Source organism: Grampus griseus (assembly GCF_964374135.1).
Source record: "Grampus griseus genome assembly, chromosome: 7".
Classification (NCBI taxonomy): Eukaryota; Metazoa; Chordata; class Mammalia; order Artiodactyla; family Delphinidae; genus Grampus; species Grampus griseus.
Window position 1 is genome coordinate 34103470 of NC_139001.1, and position 22928 is coordinate 34126397.

The 22928-nt window shown below is 41.8% G+C and overlaps 1 protein-coding gene across 2 annotated transcripts in view; it reads right to left on the bottom strand.

The window, feature by feature from the left end:
- CASP8 (caspase 8) overlaps positions 1 to 21790 on the bottom strand; it is a 28832-nt gene extending 7042 nt beyond the window's left edge. Inside the window, exons 1-7 of one of the 2 annotated variants that reach the window (XM_082657915.1) lie at positions 21677 to 21768; positions 19375 to 19438; positions 10843 to 11177; positions 7237 to 7342; positions 6241 to 6379; positions 6086 to 6130; positions 381 to 466 (exon numbers count right to left, since the gene is read on the bottom strand). In XM_082657915.1, coding sequence (XP_082514041.1) covers positions 381 to 466; positions 6086 to 6130; positions 6241 to 6379; positions 7237 to 7342; positions 10843 to 11144 — 678 coding nt within the window. In that variant the 5' untranslated portion in view covers positions 11145 to 11177; positions 19375 to 19438; positions 21677 to 21768. Of the gene's footprint in view, positions 1 to 380; positions 467 to 6085; positions 6131 to 6240; positions 6380 to 7236; positions 7343 to 10842; positions 11178 to 19374; positions 19439 to 21676 lie in introns of both variants that reach the window. The other variant, XM_082657916.1, reaches the window with a different exon arrangement.
- Between the last annotated feature and the right edge of the window lie 1138 nt (positions 21791 to 22928).

The window sequence follows — 22928 nt, forward strand, 5'->3', positions numbered from 1 at the left end:
AACTGTTTTGAAATGCCGAGCTAAAAGAAGACTTTGCTTTTTCTAATCCTGCTGACTCTTCTCCCAAAGCCCTCTCCCATTTAGGCTGATGCAGCTGCTGAAAGGATCAGGTTGGAGGCTCCCCACCCCTCTACCCTCCAACTATTCCAACATCTTCGCTTTTAAAATAGAAATTTAACACATGGGAAACCTTTTCAAAATTCAAAGTTTAAAAGTCACATTTTAAACTTGTGCTTTTGTGAATTTTTTTCTACAGTTCTCAACATTTTCAATAAGTTTCTGTCCCTTATTAGTTTATCTGGAAGCTAAAAAAAACCTCAGGAACACAATAACTAGAATCTGCAGCACAAAGGAGAAAAGGAATGGGAATTTCCCCGTACCTGTGACTCACTGTCCTTTTCTCCTGGAGAGTCCGACATGGCCAGCATTTCAAAGGAGCCCCCACTTATGAACAATTGTGACAAATCTGGAATGACACAGGCAGGGAAGGTGCTTTGGTGAGGAAAGATGTAGCACCCAGGACAACATAAAGTCCCTTTTAAAATGAAAATTCACAGGACTTCCCTGGTGGCTAAGTGGTTAAGGATCCTCCTGCCAATGCAAGGGACATGGGTTCGAGTCTTGGTCTGAGAAGATCCCACATGCTGTGGAGCAACTAAGCCTGTGTGCCACAACTACTGAAGCCCGCATGCCTAGAGCCCATGCTCTGCAACAAGAGAAGCCACCACAGTGAGAAGCCCACACACCACAACGAAGAGTAGCCCCCACTTGCTGCAACTAGAGAAAGCCCATGCACAGAAAAGAAGACCCAATGCAGCCAAAAATTTTTTTAATTTAAAAATAAATAGAATAATTTTTTAAAAAATAAAGTCAGGATTTGTTAAAAAAATAAAATAAAGAAAAAAAAAGAAAATTCACAGACCACCTTGAACATAATATCCTTGCAGTTCACAGAATAAGGGAAAATCTTATCACTAACTAACTCTGCCCCTATTTCAAACATGCTGGCCTGGGGCTGCAGGGTCTTTGTCTTTTGACAATGCCTTTTATATCTTCCAATGTGCAGAGAAGGTGAAAAGTAGCCAGTGCTATTAGGAGAACAGGTCCATTAACATGCAAATGTCATCTGCATACAGAGTGAAGTAAGTCAGAAAGAGAAAAATAAATATTGTATATTAACGCATATATGTGGAATCTACAAAAATGGTACAGATGAACCAGTTTGCAAGGCAGAAATAGAGACTTAGACGTAGAGAGCAAACGTATGGACACCAAGCAGGGAAAGTGGGGGTGGGATGAATTGGGAGATTGGGATTGACATATATACACTAATATGTAGAAAATAGAAAACTAATGAGAACCTGCTAGATAGCACAGGGAACTCCACTTCATTGTACAGTAGAAGCTAACACAACATTGTAAAACAACTATACTCCAATAAATAAATAAATAAATAAAACAAAATGAAAAAAAAAGATGGAGAAGTGGTCACGATTGTGACTGCTGTAGCCCTCCCTCTCCCCAGCCTGAGTGAGCAAGTGAGCCCTAATCAGCCGCTGCTTTTGCCCCCTCTTGCCTGGGTGGGGAACAGATGCCTGAGGGTGGCCCACATGCACAGACGGCACCAAAACCAAAGTTGAACTCCAGGGGCAGTGGGACCAAAGAAGAGAAAGGGAAATCTCTCTGTGCAGCCACAGGAGCAGAGGGTTAAATCCCTGCAATCAGCTTGGTAAACCCTGCATCTGTGGAATATCTGAATAGACAATGAGTGTTCCTGCAATTGAGGCTGTGGACTTTGGGGGCAACTGTGGACTTTGGGGGCAACTGTGGACTTTGGGGGCAAGTACACGCCAGAGTTGGGCCAGGTCAGAGTCTGAGCTGGCCCTACATAGCCCACAGCAGGTCCAGAGACCCACCTAGAAGTACTGGAGGACTTCCCAGGCAGGCAGGGATTGGCTGCACTTCACTGTGGGAGCAAGGACACTGACAGGTGAGGCCACAGGAAAATATTAATATTACTATTATTTTTTTCACTTTGTTCTATTGTTTTTTATTATTCTTTTAATTTTTATGTACTTTTTCTTTTCTTTTTATACTTTTATTTGTAATATATTTTTTACTCTATTTTTTTCCTCTTTCTACTTTACTTTGTCATTATATCGTGCTTTTTCCTTGTTTTTCTTTTTTCCTTTGTTTTTATCTTCTTTTTAACTATATTTTATATTTTTCAATTTTTACTTTTTTGTTGTTTTGTATTTTTTCCTTTTGTTTTCACCTTTCTTATGTTTTTATGTTTTTTTATCTCTTTTGTGTGTTTTATGCTTTCTTTGCCTTTTTTTAGATTGCTTTCTGCTTTTGATTGGTTTTTTGTTTTGCTTTTACCATTCAACTTGGGGTTTTGTTTGTCTGTTCTTTTTTTTTTTTCTTTTCTTCCACACCATGTGGCTTGCAGGGTCTTGATGCTCCAGCCAGGTGTTGGGCCTGAGCCTCTGAGGTGGGAGAGCTGAGTCCAGGATGTTGGACCACCAGAGAACTCCTGGCCCCAGGGAATATTAATCAGCGAGAGTTCTCCCAGAGGTCTCCATCTCAACAGTAAGACCCAGCTCCACCCAAGGGCCAGCAAGCTCCAGTGCTGTATGCCTCACAACAAACAACTAGCAAGACAGGAATGCAACCCCACCCATTAGTCTAAACCCCAGCCTTTAGTCAGACAGGCTGACTAAAGTCATACTACGCTCACAGACACCCCAAAACACACCACTGGAGGCGGCCCTGCCCACCAGAGGAACAAGATCCAGCTCCACCCACCAGAATGCAGGCACCAGTCCCCCCACCAGGAAGCCTACACAAGGCACTGGACCAACCCCACCCACTGGGGGCAGATGCCAGAAGTAAGAGGAACTATGACCCTGCAGCCTGCAGAAAGGAGACCCCAAACACAGTAAGTTAAACAAAATGAGAACACAGAGAAATATGCTGCAGATGAAGGAGCAAGGTAAAAACCCACAAGACCAAACAAATGAAGAGGAAATAGGAAGTCTACCTGAAAAAGAATTCAGAGTAATGATAGTAAAGATGATCCAAAATCTTGGCAATAGAATGGAGAGAATACAAGAAATGTTTAACAAGGACCTAGAAGAACTAAAGAGCAAACAAACAGCGATGAACAACACAATAACTGAAATTAAAAATACTCTAGAAGGAATCAATAGAATAACTGAGGCAGAAGAATGGAGAAGTGAGCTGGAAGATAGAATGGTGGAAATAACTGCTGCAGAGCAGAATAAACAAAAAAGAATGAAAAGAATTGAGGACAGTCTCAGAGACCACTGGGACAACATTAAACGCGCCAACATTCGAATTATAGGGGTCCCAGAAGAAGAAGAGAAAGAGAAAGGGCCTGAGAAAACATTTGAAGAGATTATAGTTGAAAACTTCCCTAATATGGGAAAGGAAATAGTCAATGGAGCCCAGGAAGCACAGAGAGTCCCATACAAGATAAACCCAAAGAGAAACACACCAAGACACATATTAATCAAACTATCAAAAATTAAATACAAAGAAAAAATATTAGCAACTTCCCTTGTGGTCCAGTGGTAAAGAATCTGCCTTACAATGCAGGGGACGTGGGTTCGATCCTTGGTCATGGAACTAAGATCCCACAGGCCGCAAGGCAACTAAGCCCATGTGCCACAACTACTGAGCTCACATGCCTCAACTAGAGCCCGTGTGCCACAAATTACAGAGCCCGTGTGCTCTGGAACCTGCATGCCACAACTACAGAGCCCATGCACCCTGGAGCCTGTGCACTACAGCTAGAGAGAGAAAACCCACACACCACAACTACACAGAAGCCCGCACACCACAACGAGAATCTGCACGCTGCAGTGAAAGATTCTGCATGCCTCAATGAAGATCCTGTGTGCCACAACTAAGAGCCAACACAGCCAAAAATAAAAATAAATAAATAAATAAAAAATCTTTTAAAAAAAAGAAAAAATATTAAAAGCAGCAAGGGAACAGCAACAAATAACATACAAGGGAATCCCTGTAAGGTTATGAGCTGATTTTTCAGCAGAAACTCCACAGGCAACAGGGAAGGGCCGAATATATTTAAAGTGATGAAAGGGAAAAAGCTACAGCCAAGATTACTCTACCCAGCAAGGATCTCATTCAGAATTGATGGAAAAATCAAAAGATTTACAGACAAGCAAAATGTAAGAGAATTTAGTACAACAAAACCAGCTCTACAACAAATACCAAAGGAACTTCTCTACGCGGGAAACACGAGAAGAAAAAGACCTACAAAAACAAACTCAAAACAATTAAGAAAACGGTAATAGGGATGTACATATTCATAATTACCTTAAATGTGAATGGATTAAATGTTCCAACCAAAAGACACAGGCTCGCTGAATGGATACAAAAACAAGACCTGTATATATGCTGTCTACTAGAGACCCACTTCAGACTTAAGGACACATACAGAAAGTGAAGTGATAGAAAAAGATATTCCATGCAAATGGAAATCAAAAGAAAGCTGGGGTAGCAATACTCATAACAGATAAAATAGACTTTAAAATAAAGAATGTTACAAGACACAAAGAAGGAAACTACATAGTGATCAAGGGATCAATCCAGGAAGAAGATATAACAATTATAAATATATATGCACCCAAGATAGGAGCACCTCAATACATAAGGCAAATGCTAACAGCTATAAAAAGGGGAAATCAACAGTAACACAATAAAGGTGGGGGACTTTAACACCTCACTTAACAGATCATCCAGACAGAAAATAAATAAGGAAACACAAGCTTTAAATGACAAAATAGACCAGATAGATTTAATTGATATTTACAGGACATTCCATCTGAAAACAGCAGATTACACTTTCTTCTCAAGTGCACATGGAACATTCTCCAGGATAGATCATATCTTGGGTCACAAATCAAGGCTTGGTAAGTTTAAGAAAATTGAAATCATATCAAGCATCTTTTCCAATCACAATGCTATGAAATTAGAAATCAATTAGAGGAAAAAACCTATAAAAAACACAAACACATGGAGGCTAAACAATATGCTACTAAATAACCAAGAGATCACTGAAGAAATCAAAGAGGAAATTAAAAAATACCTAGAGATAAATGACAAAAAAACACGATGGCCCAAAACCTATGGGATGCAGCAAAAGCAGTTCTAAGAGGGAACTTTATAGCAATACAATCCTACCTCAAGAAACAAGAGAAATCTCAAATAAACAATCTAACCTTACACCTAAAGGAACTAGAGAAAGAAGAACAACAACAACAAAAAAAAACCAACCCAAAATTAGTAGAAGGAAAGAAATTATAAAGATTAGAGCAGAAACAAATGAAATAGAAGAGTAGCCCCTACTCGCCACAGCTAGAGAAAGCCCATGTGCAGCAACAAAGATCCAACACAGCCAAAAATAAATAAATAAATTTTATTTTAAAAAAAGACACATGCACCTTGATATTCATTGCAGCACTATTTACGATAGCCAGGTCATGGAACTAATGTCAATGCCCATCAACAGACAAATGGGTAAAGAAGAAGTGGTACATATATACAATGGAATATTACTCAGCCTACAAAAAGGAATGAAATTGGGTCATTTGCAGAGACGTGGATGGACCTAGAGACTGTCATACAGAGTGAAGTAAGTCAGAAAGAGAAAAACAAATATCATATATTTAACACACATATGTGGAATCTAGAAAAAATGATACAGATGAATTTGTTTGCAAGGCAGAAGTAGAGACACAGACATAGAGAACAAACGTATGGACACCAAGGGGGAAAACGGGGGGTGGAAAGAATTGGGAGATTGGGACTGACATATATATACTAATAGGTAGGAAATAGATAACTAATGAGAACCTGCTCTATAGCACGGGGAACTCTACTTCAATTCACTGAAACTAACACAACATTGTAAAACAACTCTACCCCTATTAAAAACAAAATGCGGATGTGGTAGAAGGTTGTGGAGAGGAGGCAATGAGGCTATCAGGAAGTAAATTAACTAAATAAACCTCGAAAACATATCTGCAAGTATTACCGTTTGAAAATTCATCTGGACCTCTTCCAAGGCTCATTCCTTGCTCTGAATTTAAAAAGAAACACACATATTTGATTAGAAACTGCTGTGACATAGAGGAGTCTGTCCATTTAAGACTACATTTTGCTGATCCACAGCTCTCAGGTTATTTATACCTCTGCTTAGTTCTTCATAATCGTTGATTTTCTTCAGCAAGCTCTTGTTGATTTGCTCACAGATTCTTTTCAGGGTGTCCAAGTATCTTTCCCCTAGCATGACCCTCTTCTCCATCTCTATGAAAATATCAAGCAAGGTCTAGAGGGAGGAGAAATCAAGTTGGAAGATTAGATGGAGCCATATGGGCTTTTAGATTAACTTTTTGTTTTGCTTCCACTCTCTCCAAACTAAGCACCCACCCTAGCTTCCCAAGCCAACCCTCCTGAGAGGACATCCTGGCCTTATAAAGCCAATCAGTAGATTATTAGGGAGGCAATTCATGATTTCTGGCCCAGAAAGATAGAAATAAGAAGACACAGGAGAAGTCACATCAGATGTCACCTAGTCCCCAGGCCCAGGCCCTGTGCTGAAACTGTCTGTGGACACCTTTATGTGAAGACAGTGAAGCAGCCTGAGTGCATGGCTGAGATGTGACAGCCTGGTCCCTATGGCAACAGCCCTGGGGACTGCCTCACACCCTCCATTCCCTCTGCCACCTGATCATCTCCAGGCTGAGTGTCCCCATAACACATACACACACAGACAAGCACACACACATACAACATTACATCACAACACACACACACACACACACACACACACACAGAGTTCCAGGTCCCAGGTTGTTTCAGAGACTGCAGAAGTGGGGAAACGATCTCAGGCCCACCACCGTCTCTCCTGGCTCTGCAAGGTCGCCACATTGCCTGTGCCTCCACACCAGCCTTCTCCCCTTGCTCCTCACTCTGCCTTGTTCCTGGTAATTAATGTGAGCAGCACTTCACAGTATACAGAGGCATCATATCTACAGCACTCATGCCTGACAGCATTCTTCTTCTCCCCAGTTAAAAAGTGAGAATTCATGTTGCTTTTACTGACAAGCGCTCTCTTTAGTCTCAGAAATCCCCACTGGCTGACTCACCCTCAGGACTAAACCTCGGTCAGACACCAGGTCTTACCATGTCATCATCCAGCTTACATCTGGCGATCTTCTCGCTCAAAAAAAACTTGAAGTCCTTCAATTCCTGTTTGGTCATATCTTCTGAAATCTGAAAAAGCATGACCCTGAAGTGGGAAACAGAAACACTTTAGAAATATTTTCTTAAATGATTTCCCAACCGATTTCCCATCCGAGTCACAGTGGACTTGATTCCTACGGCCTCCCTTTAAAATAAAGCCAGATAATGACATGATTTATGAGTTGAGTCTTTGGAAAGAGGCTGGTGTAGTGACACTGAAGACAAATGGCTCATGCCCGACTATCCCACTCTTAACAGAATTTAAAGTTCTCCAACTTTGACTTTCAGTTAATTCCAGTTAAATGAATTGTGTTTTTCCTTTGTCCTTCGCTATAAAATCAAGATCTTGTTGCAATAGAAAAAAAGCTTTGATTTTGGATATCATGCTTTTCAAAATGCAAATCAGATGGAATTCCTCAATTAAAACTAGTCAATGTTCTCCCAGGCGCTACCTTCAGTAGGAAGGCCAAACACCTCCTTCTGGAGTACAGGCTTCTCCCAGCCGCTACCTTCAGTAGGAAGGCCAAACACCTCCTTCTGGAGTACAGGTTTTTGTGAACTGAGCCCAGCCTGTCTCCTCATCTCTGGATGCTCCTTACTGCTGTCCCCCCATCTCCTCTCCAAACACACCCAGCTGCCCTGTCCCTCACCCTGTTATGCTGGGCCTCCTCCCACCCCTATCCCCTTGTCCGTCTGCAGACAACCACTCATCCACTAACAGCTCAAGCACTGCCTGACTGTCCTCAAGGCTGTATTCACCCCGCTGTACCTGCCTGTGCATCGCCAGAAGAGTAACACACATAACTGTCTGTTTATGAAGCTGTCCAAGTTCCCTGAGAATGGGATCAGTGCCCTTTTGGTTTCCATAAGCCTAGAGGGTCATGAGATATAGTGCTTAAGTGCAGGGGACCCAGACTCCTGGTGCTGGAACCTTGGATCCACCATCCATGAGCTGTGTGGCTTTAGACATGTTACACAATCTTTCCCCCTCATCTGTAGATTGTAGATAATACTCTATTTACCCCTCTGGGAGGTGTTGAGGATTACATGAATAAGTTTACCTGAAGCACTTAAACCAACCTTTGGCAACACACTAAGTGTTCAAACATGACAGGCATTATTATTTCCTAAATTATGATAGGCTCTTGCGATATGCTTGTTGAATGAACAAAGGAAAGTTTTATAAGTCGGCAAACCTTTTACTATGATGGTGCAAAGGAAAATAACTTTAATACAAAAACATGTTAACTTCAAAAGTAAATTAGAAAATTAAAATTCTAAAAATAAAAACATGGTTGACCCTTGAGCAACACAGGTTTGAAGTGCGCGGGTCCACTTATGTACAGATTTTTTTCAATAAATACGTAATACAGGGCTTCCCTGGTGGCGCAGTGGTTGAGAGTCCACCTGCCGATGCAGGGAACACGGGTTTGTGCCCCAATCCGGGAAGATCCCACATGCTGCGGAGTGGCTGGGTCCGTGAGCCATGGCCACTGAGCCTGCGCGTCCGGAGCCTGTGCTCCACAATGGGAGAGGCCACAACAGTGAGAGGCCCGCGTACCGCAAAAATAAATAAATACATAATACAGTACTACACAGTCTGCGGTTGGTCGAACCCACAAATGTGGAACCTAAGATATGGAGGATCGACTGTAAGTTATAAGTGGATTTTTGTGCAGAGGGTCCACATCCCTAACCCCCATGTTGTTCAATGATCAACTGTAGTGTAGAAACAGAAGTTACTCAGTATTATCACCTGCTTCATCCTTCTTCTCATGGAATCTCTACCCTAGAAGTATTTCTCTAAAACTGTCTCAGTTTGACCAAGATTGGGTCCAATCAAAAGCTACCTCCCCTTTTAACTTTATCACAAGGTATTTTGCCCTTCTACGTTCCTCATTACTGAAACCTACTGGCTTTCTTGTACCATCATTGTCCAGAAATAAAGCTGGATAGTTTATAAGGTACTAATTTTATAGGTAGCAATGATAATTTGAAATTTTAAATATCTTATAAATGGGAAGTGGCCACACTAGCATTTTTTTTTCTTACTTGATATTCAACAATGATGAACAAGCAGGAGATTTTACTTGTGCTGACCCTTTTGTTCCCAAGTTAACATGTTGAAGATTTTAACAGACAGATCCTGCCCTTGTTAGACACTCATAACCCTCCAACAGAGAGGCCCATGTCATTGTCTGCACTGGAAGTTGCCTTGTCTTTGCTCACATGGCAGGAGTGCAACCTTCAAAAGACCAAGACAGGGGACACAAGATGAGGCCCTCTAGCTTTCCTAATTATGGGGCTGTTGTTTTTATGATTAATTGATCCTTTAATGAAAAAAAATTCATTACAAGGACTTCACAATTCTATTGAACCAAAGTTACCCAGTATTGAATAGTATCCTTCCCCACTCTCCTTCCAAATTCACATCCACTTGGAACGTGTAAAAGTGACTTTACTTGGGAAAAGGGTCTTTGTGAATGTAATCTTGCCAAGATAAGATCATACTAGATTAGGGTGGCCCTAATCCAATGGTTGGTGTCTTTAAAAGAAGAGAGAAATTAAGACACAGATACACAGCGGAGAAGACAAGGTGAAGAAAGAGGCAGAGATTGAAGTGATGCATCCGTAAGACAAGGAACACCAAGGACTGCCTGCAACTACCTGAAGCTAGGGGAGGATCATGAAACAGATTCTCCCTCAGAGCCTCTAAAAAGGAATCAATCCTGTTGACACCTCAATTTTAGCCTCTAGCCTCCAGAACTATAAGGAATTAACTTCTCTACTGTGTTAAGCCTTTGGCAGGACAGACAGCCCAAGCCACTGCTGTTCTGACAGCATCTGGGGTCACAGGGATTAAGCAGTCATTGAGCGTTACAGGATGGCTTATGAAGTAAAACTGTGGAAGCTGTTTAACCTTACAATGGTCGGTTATTACAATGGGGGTTTCCAGATGGCCAGGCATAGATTAAAAATGGTTATCTTATACCCTAAAAAAAAAAAAGCACTCATTGCGGGGGTCTGGCCTGGCCAATCCAGAATGACTGGCAACACACAGCTCACTTAAGAACTTGGTAACAAAAGTCTTAAGGTATGGAATACAAGCCTAAAACCCTACTGAGAATTTCATAGTCATCCAAAAGTAGGTGGGAGGGCGTCTCAGGTGGGAAGTAGCGATGCTTTATTCAATAATAGGCAAAGAAGTGCATGGTATGGGCATCAGAGGCAGAGGCATCAAGATAACAGATACGTAACAGAGAGAGAGAGAGTTAGAACGTTTAAAAAGTGTCTATTTGGATTTTGGCATACCTATAGGTAATGTTTCACCTTGGAAAGAAAATTTTATTTTATGGTTTTAGCATATTTTTCTCTGAATTCTACATAAAGTCTCTAAATTTCTTAATCTGACTGTGGTGGGACATCTTCCCAAAGGCTCCAAAGTCACACCATACTGACAACCTACAAACAGCATCAGCCCTGCCCATAAAGATGTGCCCGTTCAACCCACACGTCCCAGCTCCACACCATGGAGGTTCTCCCCACCTATAGGCAGAGATCTGGGCCCTGCCCGGCATCTGAAGCTCCCTCTCCATCTCCTCCTCATTGGTGTCCAGGTAGGTGAGCAGATCCAGTCTATTCATTCGGAAAAGCAGCTCCTTCAAGAAGGACAGGTTGCTTTCCTCCAACATTCTCTTTTCCTGGAGCCTCTGGAATAGCACCAAGGCATCCTTGATGGGTTCCTGCTTCCTATGTGGAATGTAGTCCAGGCTCAGGAACTTGAGGGCAGCCAGGTCTTCACTGCCCAGCTGTTCCCCAATATTATACAGACATCTGTTGAAATTCATGCTGATCAAGCGTTAGGAGAATGTAGTTGTTACCTAGGTTAAAATACAATGTTATGTTCAGATGAGGAAGAAAACTACCACTTACTGATTTGTTCCTTCATCAAATGCTGTTACATCTACTATATGCCAGACATCATGCTGTGGATACAGGCAAGAAAACGAACAAACAGGTCCCCACTCTCAAGTAGCTGACTGTTTTTGGAAGGTAGATTTACAAACTAGCCAGTGGTCAGAGAGCTGTGACCAGGGCACAGTAGAAATACAGAGGAAAGAGCCTTAACTCAGCCTGGGAGAAGGGCTTCCTGGAGGGAAGTCACCTCTGGGGAGGAGATGGTGAAGGACAATTTTTGAAGGAAATAATTTATGCAAAAGTTGGAGGCAAGAATGTTCAAGTCAGTTCAGGCAGGCAAAGGGAGCTCAATAAAGTAACCATGAAGGGTCTGGGAGAGGGAGTGGTGAGACAAAGGGATGGAGCTGTGGCCGGGAACTGTTATAAAGGGCCTCATATGATGGGGTCAAGGGGGTCAGGCTCTCTCCTGGATATAATGAGAAACCAAGAAAGGATTGTAAACATGAGCGTGACGTCATCCAATTAGGGATTAACATTTAAAGTGTGGGGGACATATGTAGATGTATAACTGAATCACTTTGCTTCACACCAGAAACTACTCCAATATAAAATAAAAATTAAATTAAAAAAATAAAATAAAGTGTGGAGGACAGATTGGAAGGGTTGGAGGTGGGAGAAGTCATGTGGTCTAATGGAAACAATGGTGGCAGGAGGACATGATGCAGTGCTCTCCCCCAAGGGCCTCAGGACAGGCACCCACAGCTGGTCAAGACCCCAAGACTGGAAACGGAACCAAGAGAACTCAATCAGCCTTTCAACACAAACAGTCTCTAAATCAGATTATGGGGTATTTTCACATACTTACATGTTTGAGCAGGTAAAAAAAAAAGAGGGGGGCTTCCCTGGTGGCGCAGTGGTTGAGAGTCCGCCTGCGGATGCAGGGGACATGGGTTCGTGCCCCGGTCTGCGAAGATCCCACATGCCACGGAGCGGCTGGGCCCGTGAGCCATGGCCGCTGAGCCTGCGCGTCCGGAGCCTGTGCTCCATAACGGGAGAGGCCACAACAGTGAGAGGCCCGCGTACCGCAAAAAAAAAAAAAAGAGAGAGGGCAGTGTTTCAGGAAACCCCAGACAACCTTCACACAAGCAGCCCCAGGTCTGGGGTTTCTCGAGCCCCTTGAGTCACCTTGGCCAATTTCTCCCTCACCTCCCCTGCTCTGATAGGCCCATGTTCATGGTACAGGAGCCCTTGGAGCAGGGTTTGTATCGGGTACATCATAGGAACGAAACTGGGACCTGGATCCCCAGGGCGGGCTACAGGGCCACTGTCAAAGCCAGGAATCTCACCTGCAGCTGACTGTCGGAGAGGCAGGCAGTGCGGTGGTTCAGAGTCTGGGGCTGCGGGGTCCGAAAGAACTTGGACCAGAACCCAGCTGGGGCACTGGCCCAGGCCTGGGCAGCTCACAGCCTACAAGGGTGAGATTCCTCCTCGGTAAGGTGGGATCAAAAGAGCAATATCTCCTGAAGTGTTGTGAGTATACAACACCTATCGTGCTTTTAGAGTAACGACCAGCAACTAACAAACAAAGACGTGTTCACCTGAAAGAAGGAAAGACATTGGCTGTGGGGCCGGACACCACCGGGCATGTGACCTGAACACTTCTCTTACCCTCCTGGTTTTCCCACTTCCTCCCTGGAAAATTCATCTGGAAGCAGTGATTTTCCACCTCTTCAACGTTGAAGAACTCTTCCTTGAAGGCTTACTCAGATGCTCCCTTACTTCAGGGCTACCATCTGCAAACCCTGAACTAGAAAACCTTTAACTTCTCGTCCAGCTTCATCATTTGCTTGCTCCCACAGACTCTGTGCCCCTGGGCACTTTCTACTCAAATAACCTTAACCTGTTTGGACCTCTTTCCTCCCTGAAACAAGGCTCCTAAATTTTTTTTTTTTTTTTTTTGCGGTACGCGGGCCTCTCACTGTTGTGGCCTTTCCTGTTATGGAGCACAGGCTCCGGACGCGCAGGCTCAGTGGCCATGGCTCACGGGCCCAGCCACTTCACGGCATGTGGGATCCTCCCGGACCGGGGCATGAACCCGTGTCCCCTGCATCGGCGTGTGGACTCTCAACCACTGCGCCACCAGGGAAGCCCCAAGGCTCCTAAATTTTTAAGCTCCCTGCATTCACTGACATTCTCGGATGAAACCACAAATCCTGACTATCACTTGAGGGGTGATGGCGTGAACCAGGACCTGTGTATTTTGTATCTCTGATGTTAAAATAGAAACATTATGGTAAACTTTAATATTTTTTAAAAGTGTCCCAAAAGACTTTGAAGCTTTTAGTTTTTCTTTTTAAAAACACCTTTCCTGGGACTTCCCTGGTGACACAGAAGTTAAGAATCTGCCTGCCAACACAGGGGACACGGGTTCGAGCCCTGGTCCGGGAAGATATCACATGCTGCAGAGCAACTAAGCCCATGCACCACAACTACTGAACCTGCACTCTAGAGCCCATAAGCCACAACTACTGAGCCCTCGTGCCACAACTACTGAAGCCCGTACACCTAGAGCCCGTGCTCTGTAACAAGAGAAGCCACCACAATGAGAAGCCCTCGCACCGCAACAAAGAGTAGCCCTCACTCGCTGCAACTAGAGAAAGCCCATGCACAGCAACGAAGACCCAATGCAGCCAAAAATAAAAATAATTAATTAATTAATTAAAATAAAATAAAACAGTATTTTTTAAAAAAAACAATCCTGATTACTTCCCCCCAATCCTGATTACAGAACACTGGGGTGGTTTTTTTTCCGGTAAAAATTGAAAATGCAATAAATTATAACATGGTTATCATTATCATACATCACATACACACAAATACACATTTATATAAAAATTAGAATCAGGTTGCACATCCAAGCGTGTACATCTGTATTTTTTTTATACCCACTTAATATTTAGAATGAACATTTATCCTTACCATAAATATTCTTCTTTGGCATATTTTTAATATTTCTTGATTTCCAGCATGTGGAGATATCAAAATTCATTTTAAGCAATTTTCTGTTCCTTTACTATTAAAAATAATATTTCACTGAGAGGTGTTTTCATATATCCTGTGCACACCTCTGATTATTTCCTTCTTAGAACTGGAATTATGGGCAAAACTTTTTTTCTCCCTTTTAATCTAGAGCTGACATTATTGTTTAGACAAGTTTTCTTGATTAGGAAACTGGAGGGACAGTGTCTTAGAAAGATACATCTTGTTTTACACTGGATTCACAAAGGCTGCAGAGCCTAGATTATTCACTGCAAAAGCAATCAATTATCATGAAAATACTTTTATATAGGAAAGATACCTTAAATATTTGGGCTGCACCTAAAAGCATATGTTCAAAGTTCAACAAACAAAACCTTTAGACATTCAAGGGAACAAACTAGCAAGTTCATTCCTTAAATCACACTCCATAGACACACACGTGCTCAACAGGGTTTGTACATGGAGTCTCACCACAGACCGATATATAACCCTGAACAACCAGAAACATCTCAAATGTCCTCCAATAAAGGAATGGCTAAATTAACTAAAGCATAGTCATCCTACAGAATATTATGCAGCAGTTAAGAAAATGCACTCCAACTTCTGAAATTAAAATGGATAGATATTCAAGATATGTTATTATGACAGTGAAAATAGCAAGTTGCAATATAACCAAAATCATACATCTACTTTTTAGAAATAACTCAAACAACATAATTAGATTTTCAGTGATTACAGACATATATATTAAAGCAGAAAATAAAAGATAAGGAAATTCTGGAAAGAGACATACCAAACTCATAAAGTGCCTAGATTTTGTATTCACAGATCTTTGAAGAAAATACACAGGAAGCTGCTTCAGTGGTTGCCTGAGAGGAGAGGAGCTAGAAGTCTGGGGGGTGGACAGGAAGAGACTTGCTTTACATTCTATACTCTTTGCACTGTGTAAATCTTTACCATTTTATTACCCTAAATATACATGTACTTAAATTAAAATCTCTATTTAAATAACTATTTTTATTCCAGTATATGAAACTGGAAAGGATCAGAACTGGGTCCAGCCCTGTTTAAAACCATTAGGTCCAGTGTCCTTAAACCTTCCAATAAGTTCTAACCATTGCTAAAATATCATTTTACAGAATAAAATCAACCAAAGAATCAAATGAAAGCAGAATCTCCTTTTTTTCCCCTCTGCAATTATTTTCTTTCTAATAATAACAATGCTTATTGTATTCCTTTTAGAAAATACAGGAAAGATAAAAAGGAGAATAAAAATTACCTATAATTCTATCATCCAAAGATAAAATGCCTAATCAAAACATTCTCTGATGTAAATCATACCAATATTTTCTTAGGTCAGTCTCCCAAGGCAATAGAAATAAAAACAAAAATTAACAAATGGGACCTAATCAAACTTACAAGCTTTTGCACAGCAAAGGAAACCAAAAACGAAATGAAAAGACAACCTACAGAATGGGAGAAAATATTTGCAAATGATGCAACTGACAAGGGCTTAATTTCCAGAATATATAAACAGCTCATAAAATCAACAACAAAAAAACAACCAAATCAAAAAATAGGCAGAAGACCCAAAGAGATGTTTCTCCAAAGAAGAAAGACAAATGGCCAATAGTCACATTTGAAAAGATGCTCAACATCGTTAATTATTAGAGAGATGCAAATAAAAACTACAGTGAGGTATCACCTCACACTGATCAGAATGGCCATCATTAAAAACTCTACAAATAACAAATGCTGGAAAGAGTGTGAAGAAAAGGGCACCCTCCTACACTGTTGGTGGAAATGTAAGTTGGTAAAGTCACTATGGAAAACAGTATGGAGGTTCCTCAGAAAACTAAAAATAGAATAACCATATGATCCAGCAATCCCACTCCTGGACATATATCTAGACAAAACTCTAATCCAAAGAGATACCTGCACCCCTATGTTCATAGCAGCACTATTCACAATAGCCAAGACATGGAAGCAACCTAAATATCCATTGACAGAGAAATGGATAAAGAAGATGTGGTACATATATACAATGAAATATTACTCAGCTATAAAAAAGAATGAAATAACGCCATTTGCAGCAACATGGATGCAACTAGAGATTATCATACTAAGTGAAGTAAGTCAGAAAGAGGACGAAAAATACCATACGATATCACTTATATGTGGAATCTAAAATATGACATAAATGAATCTATCTGAAACAGAAACAGACCTGTGGTTGCCGAGGGGGAGGGGGTTGGGGCGGGGATGTAGTCAGAGGTTGGGTTAACAGATGTAAGTGTTTATGCATAGCATGGAGACCTATATTCAATATCCTATGACAAACCATAATGGAAGAGAATATTAAAAAAAGAATGTATATATATGTATTACTGAATCACTCTGCTGTATAGCAGAAATTAACACATTGTAAATCAACTATACTTCAACTTTTAAAAAATTAAAGTAAAATAAAAAACAAAGATAAACGCCTAATAATCTTACTGTCCTTCCTACCGAATATTTTACGCATATATATTTTCCCTCATATTTAAACACCATATTTCTGAGGTATACGTGGACTTTTCCACTGATAATACTATAAGTGCATCTTGATGTCTTTATTTTTTCTTCTACAGCATGGATTTTTAAATCTGTAAGGTATCTAATCATATGAATGGGCAAGAATTTATCTAACCAGTCTCTGATTACATTTAGGATGATCTTAAAATGCAAATCTCCATGTATACCTCCGATTATTTTATTAGAATAATTTCCTAGAGATAGGATTACTGAGACAAAAGGAATAAAGATTTTTAAGGCTTTTGTTACATATTCAATAGCATTTTCTGACAGTATACAAAAAATTCCAATCCAAGGCCAGGATGACGTGAATTTGGATATAACATGATGGGCTCCTGTCCTCTATGGCCAGTTCACCTCACTCGTTTCATTATCTTTGCAATAGCCTGACAATGCTTTCTAAATTATTTTTGCATCATATTAAAATGGACACTTAGTAGGGAAAGTGCTGGCAAGGCTTCTTTTCTGACCCAGCTTTTTCCAGAACACATTGTGGTATAATATTGTCTTTGTTTGTATAGGTCACACATCTCTTTGATCGTAGTGCCTGGGAAGCACTGTTACCTGCTCTAGATTTTATACGGTTAACAACGGGCCACCTCTAGGTTCTGGCTCTATAGGAACAGGGACCAAGAGGCACTTCTTTTTTTATGGGCCCTGGGTTTAACTGCATGTGCTCATGAGCTAGAAACTTTGTTAGAGTAATATTTTAAGGAGAATATTCATTGTTGTATTTTTCTCATCCTAAAATAGTAAAAGTAACATTTATTCCTTAGAGAACTTTTAAAAGAAAAATAAAAATCACTTAGAAAAACTTAGAAGTAATTTTGGGGTCAAATTTGGTGGGTTTTTTCCCATTTTATTCACATGTTCACATATATATACATATATAATGTGTGTGCATATACATATGCTGAATATATAAATTTGAAGATAAATTTGAATATATTGGTTTATATTGCATACAAGGTGGAAGAGAGGGGTGGAAATGGAAAGCCCTCCAGAATTTTTCTTTTATTTCCAATTATATAACAATGATAAATCAATATAAATATATTTGTATTCTATGATATGTAAGTATATCTAATATTTTTATAATAAATGTGTGCCCCAAAGTATTTTGATATAAATTTTTATATTATGATGTGTGTTTATAACATATAACCATATAAACATAAAAATATTTTTCTTGTCTCACTTACTGCAATCCTCTGAAGAAGTTGCTATTATCATCCTCATTTTACTATTGTGAAAAATCAGTTCAGAAATAAGCTATTGAGAGGCGTCAGGCCCAGGTTTGAGCATCTCACTCAAGGGTCTCAATGACAGACCCTGCAAGGATTTAGAATTTATTCTGATTCCAGTTGGAAGCCAGTGAAGGAATTTAATGAAGAAAGACACATAATCAAAATATTTTTAAAGATTATGAATTACTTAAAATTTTAAAAGACTAAAGAAACCCCCAAAACACAGAAACAAGAGTTCTTAACAAATCTACAAGAGCAAAGAGAGGGTCAGAACCTTACAAACCAAGCCGGGACATGCTGGAGCCCGGATTTAGACCTCAGCACCTCACCCCAGAGTCCCAAATAAGCACTGCCTTTTGTGCCACAATTAAATTGCAAATAAATCTCATCTAATCACAAACAATCCTTCTAGCGACATTCTAGCAACCTCTTAGCTCTTTTGGTGATACGGAAAACTACCTCAAAGCTAGAGAAAATAAACCCAAAATTTGCATTACTCTTCTGAGACAAAAATCCGTTACCTCGTTCAAAGCTTGAGAGTGCTGGAAAGCCGCTCTCAGGCCCAAACCCCTAAGCAATAGGGTGACTACTCCCTCCAGTCCAGGATGACCACCCCCAATTGGGGTTCCCCCAGAACCTGCCAGGTGTCCCCCCTGCACACAAACACTCTCCGCTGCAGGGTCCCAGCCAGGGCTATCACACAGCCCAGGACAGGTGTTCAAATCACGACAAAACTCAGAGCCAGCCAAACTGAAGGAATTTATAACTCCACCTATAAACGCTTAACCCCACAAGTACTGATTATCAGTCGATGCTTGCCATTATATTATTCCTGGTACTGTCCTGTGCCCTTTTAATGTCTCAAAATAAATAAATAAATAAATAATTGAGTTCTTAGCACTATTTCTGTTTATGTGTGTGTCTGTTTGTGTGTACGTGTGTGTTTATACTGGTGGTCTGAGTGTCGGCAGATTGGTAAACTATAGCAGCAAAGACAGTTGAGAGTTGAGTTTTGGTTTCTATTCTTTGACAACTCGGCATAAGGATGAGGCATCTGTACAGATAACTGAACTTGGAGTATTCCCCCCCAAAATCAGAAATGCATCAACCGAAGCTGGAGGGACCCGTGGGCCCTCACTACAGCCCTGGGAAGCACTGCTAACTCTCCTGGTTTCCGCATCTACACTCATATACAAGGATCACCCCATGAGCCCCGAGGCCACCAGATCCCACCCTCAGTAGCCTAGAAAATTCTAGAATCAAAAACTTTCCTCTCTAAAAGCCCGTCCAACCTTACCAGAGGCAAGTCCCAGAAGCCTCACAGCGGCAGCCGCTTCACAGGCCTCTCTCTCCTGGCACATCTAAGAAAAGAATGAAGTCAAATGAAGAACGTACAGCACAGCTCACTTACTTCCTGTTTTCGAAACTCCTGAGTCACTAGTGAGGTAAGCCGGCCTCCAGGCAGCACCCCCGTCTAGATCGCTAAGAGGGAGCCTGTGGAAGAGGAGGCAGGTGCCGGGAGGGGACCCTGGCCACCTGAGCTTTGGCTCGGGCTGTGTGACTTTGGACGGGTCAGTTTCTCTTCGGGGCCTCCTTACCACACTCCAACAGGAGACAGTTTGAACTGGATGATAGCTAAGAACCCTTTCTTTTCATATTGCAGGAATTTACAGATTTTTAGGGGCTCATTATGAAGACTTTAATGGTTTCATTCAGTAATATTCACTGAGCACTCCTGAGTGGTCTTGGGATCTGTAAACTGCAGGGCCCTCACCACAGCTCTCAGAGGGTCTGCCGACCCTCACAGAAACTCTCTTGGTTTCCCCATCTACACTCACATACGCGATCACTTCCATGACCCCGAGGCCACAAGACCCCAGCCTCAGCAGCCCAGAAAAGACTAGAATCATAGTCTTTCCTCCCAAAAGGCCCAGTCAAGCTCACCAAAAAAGACAAATCCTGGGGCCCTCACCATGGACTGGCCCTGGAGAACAAAGCACACATTAGCCCTGTCTTTTTGCTCTCAGTCAGTTGAAATGTTTTCTGATGATAAAACTAGAGAGAGAAAAAAAAAAAAATCAAACACCTCTCTTCTTTGAAACTGCCTTTTTTCTTTCCCCAAATGGAATATTAGCTTTCAGAGGGCAGAGCTCACGGCTGAGAGGATTAATGAGATGTCTGAAAGTGCCCCTCCACCTGCAGAGGGCTAGGGAAGGGTGCCGTGGTCCCATTGTGCCCTTTGCTACCTCGACTCTGCCCCGAGAACTCTGAGTGAGAGCACAGTGACAGAATGAAATCCTGTTAATGGCTAAATCCTAGCCCAGGATGTGCTCCCTGACTCTTTCCTGTGGCTTCCTGAGCATACACTCAGCTTTCATCCTGCTGTTTTATGGCTGGTTCCTGTCCGAGGCTGTGAGCTTCTCAAAGGCAGAGACCGAATATTTCATGCCCGTTCCCAGGATATGCCACAGGAGTAGCAATATCTAGAACATACAAAGGTTTCCTGCAAATCAACGAGGAAAAGAAACCCTGGAGAACGACAATGGATATGGACACAGGGTTCCTTGACAGGGATACTCAGATGGCCGAAGTGTACGAATGACGCTCAGACTCATGAGTAAGCTGGGAAGTGCCAAAATAAAGCAACGAGCTCCCTACTTTGTACCTATCAGAATGGCAAAGGTTTGCAAGCTGGATCAGGCTAAAGATTGGTGGGCAAGTTCTCCTATAGTCCTTATATAGGATTGGGAGACTGTCCATCATGGAATAATAAGTAGTGGTTACAAAGTGGGACCTGGCAAATTACACAGAACTTAAAATACAGTGCTTACTTGAAAAACAAAAAAAGTCAGAAACGGAACAAGCAAAATACAATACAAATAATACTAATACGTAATAATAATTGCCAACACTTACTGGATACTTAGTAGTGCCAGTCACTGTCCTAATTGGCTCATGCTGTTGTTATCAACTTAAATCTTCACAGCCACCTCATGAGGGAGTGTTAATCCCATTTAATGATGAGGAAACAGAGGTACAGAGAAATTACTTTCTTGTTCCTGATCACACAGTTTAAAAAGTAGCGTACACACACAAAACAAGGACACATTTTGCAAAGATACAGAACAATTCAAGGATATGTATCAAAAGATTTAGAGGGTCGTCTTTGGGAGGGTAGGAGATAGGGTGGGAGTGGGGAAATCAAAGAAAGTACCTAGAACAGGGCAGGGGAGACCGGCCCGTAAGCCTTAGAGACCAAGGGCTACAGGGAATAGGGATCTGACAGGGTGATTAACTTAACCCTCTGCCCCAGGCCAAACAGAAAATAATTTAAACATAAGTAGGTAAATAAAGTCTTGTAGAATTTCCAAAGTAATCCAGCAGGAGAGAGACAGTGTGTCTATATTTGAGGCAGCAGAGGAACTGGAGATTCCTCAGAGTTAAAAAGTAGCAAAGTCAGTGGTTGTGGTTCAGAGAGAAACCCAGTCCAAGATCTGGGCCCCTAGCAGAACCCAGAGGTGACTCCACTCCGCAGGTCTGATCTGCCCCTTGAGTGGGCAACGTGGTATCCAGAAGCCACTTCTGCACCAGACACTCACCTGCTCCACCCTGGCAACATCACAGTCACCAAGCTCCCGATGCCAAGACCCCTAGACTGCCTAACTTCACACGTTCCAATGACTGAGGCGGGTTCTCACAACCGGAGAAAAATCCCTTGTAACGAGGCAAGGGGGAGGGGGAGGAAGGAGGTGGGGTTGGAAAGGCCTCCCGGAAGAAGTTTTCTTTTACTTTCGATCACTCAACCAGGCTTTTCTGCCTGTCCCAGCAGACTCACTTCCTGTTTCTCTCCTCTCCACATTCAGAATTTACTAACCAATTCAGCAGGGCTTTGAAACATCGCGAGATAAAAGAAAGAGAACCTGTGAAACCATTGCCCTCCGGCAGAAGGGCAAAATCTGGTCTTCAGTAAGAGAGAAAGAAAATTCCTGAACAGAGAGAACTAGAGAATAAAATTGACTTTGAAAACTGGAAAACAGAGGTGATTCACTCGAACAGAAAATGTTTCTTATTTAAGGGAACCGATGCAAACTAAAAACCAGGAAGCTGTATACTCACTACATTTAGTGTATATAAGGCCTATAATTTTTAAAGACAGATTTGAGACTGTCTGTGGCAAGTAAAAATGCCATTCCTCCTTGAAAGGGGTCTGGGGAGAGGAATTATTCCTCTATTCTGTGGCCCAAATCTCAGCACTGAAGCCATGGACCAGCCCCCCATATCATCTGGCAAGAGCTCTTCTTGGGTCGAAGCAGATGTCTTGCTGAGATTTGGGGAGATCCTGCACAAAAGGGGATGTGGGTCTGGCCCAGCCCTAAGCAAGGGTAACAGTCCCTGGCCAGTGCTGTGCCTTAGTGACCGGTACCTGTCCAGTGCCGAGCCTGGAGTGGTGGTAATGCGGAGATCTGTCCCCCAGGACTCTGAGCCCCCAAACCTCCCCAGCTTTTCTTCATCTTCCATCCCCTTCCCACCCTCTGCCTCCGTTTCCTGTTTGAATTTTTTTAAAGGTTTTCTGCCTTTTTGTTTTTACACCTTGTACATTTTATAACAAAAACACCAAAAATTATACAATACCTATATGTTGTACCTTTACATCAATTATCTCTAATTCCCCCAGCAAAGTAGAGGATTGTTCTCCCATGTCATGGATGAGGAAACAGAGGCTCAAATGAATACCCAAATTCGAACTCAGTCCCGTTGGACCAAAAACAAGGATTTTCCCACCGTAACACACTATCTCCCCTTCCCCAGCATTTAGGATTTGAAATGAACCATGTGGGTGGAAGAGCAGTA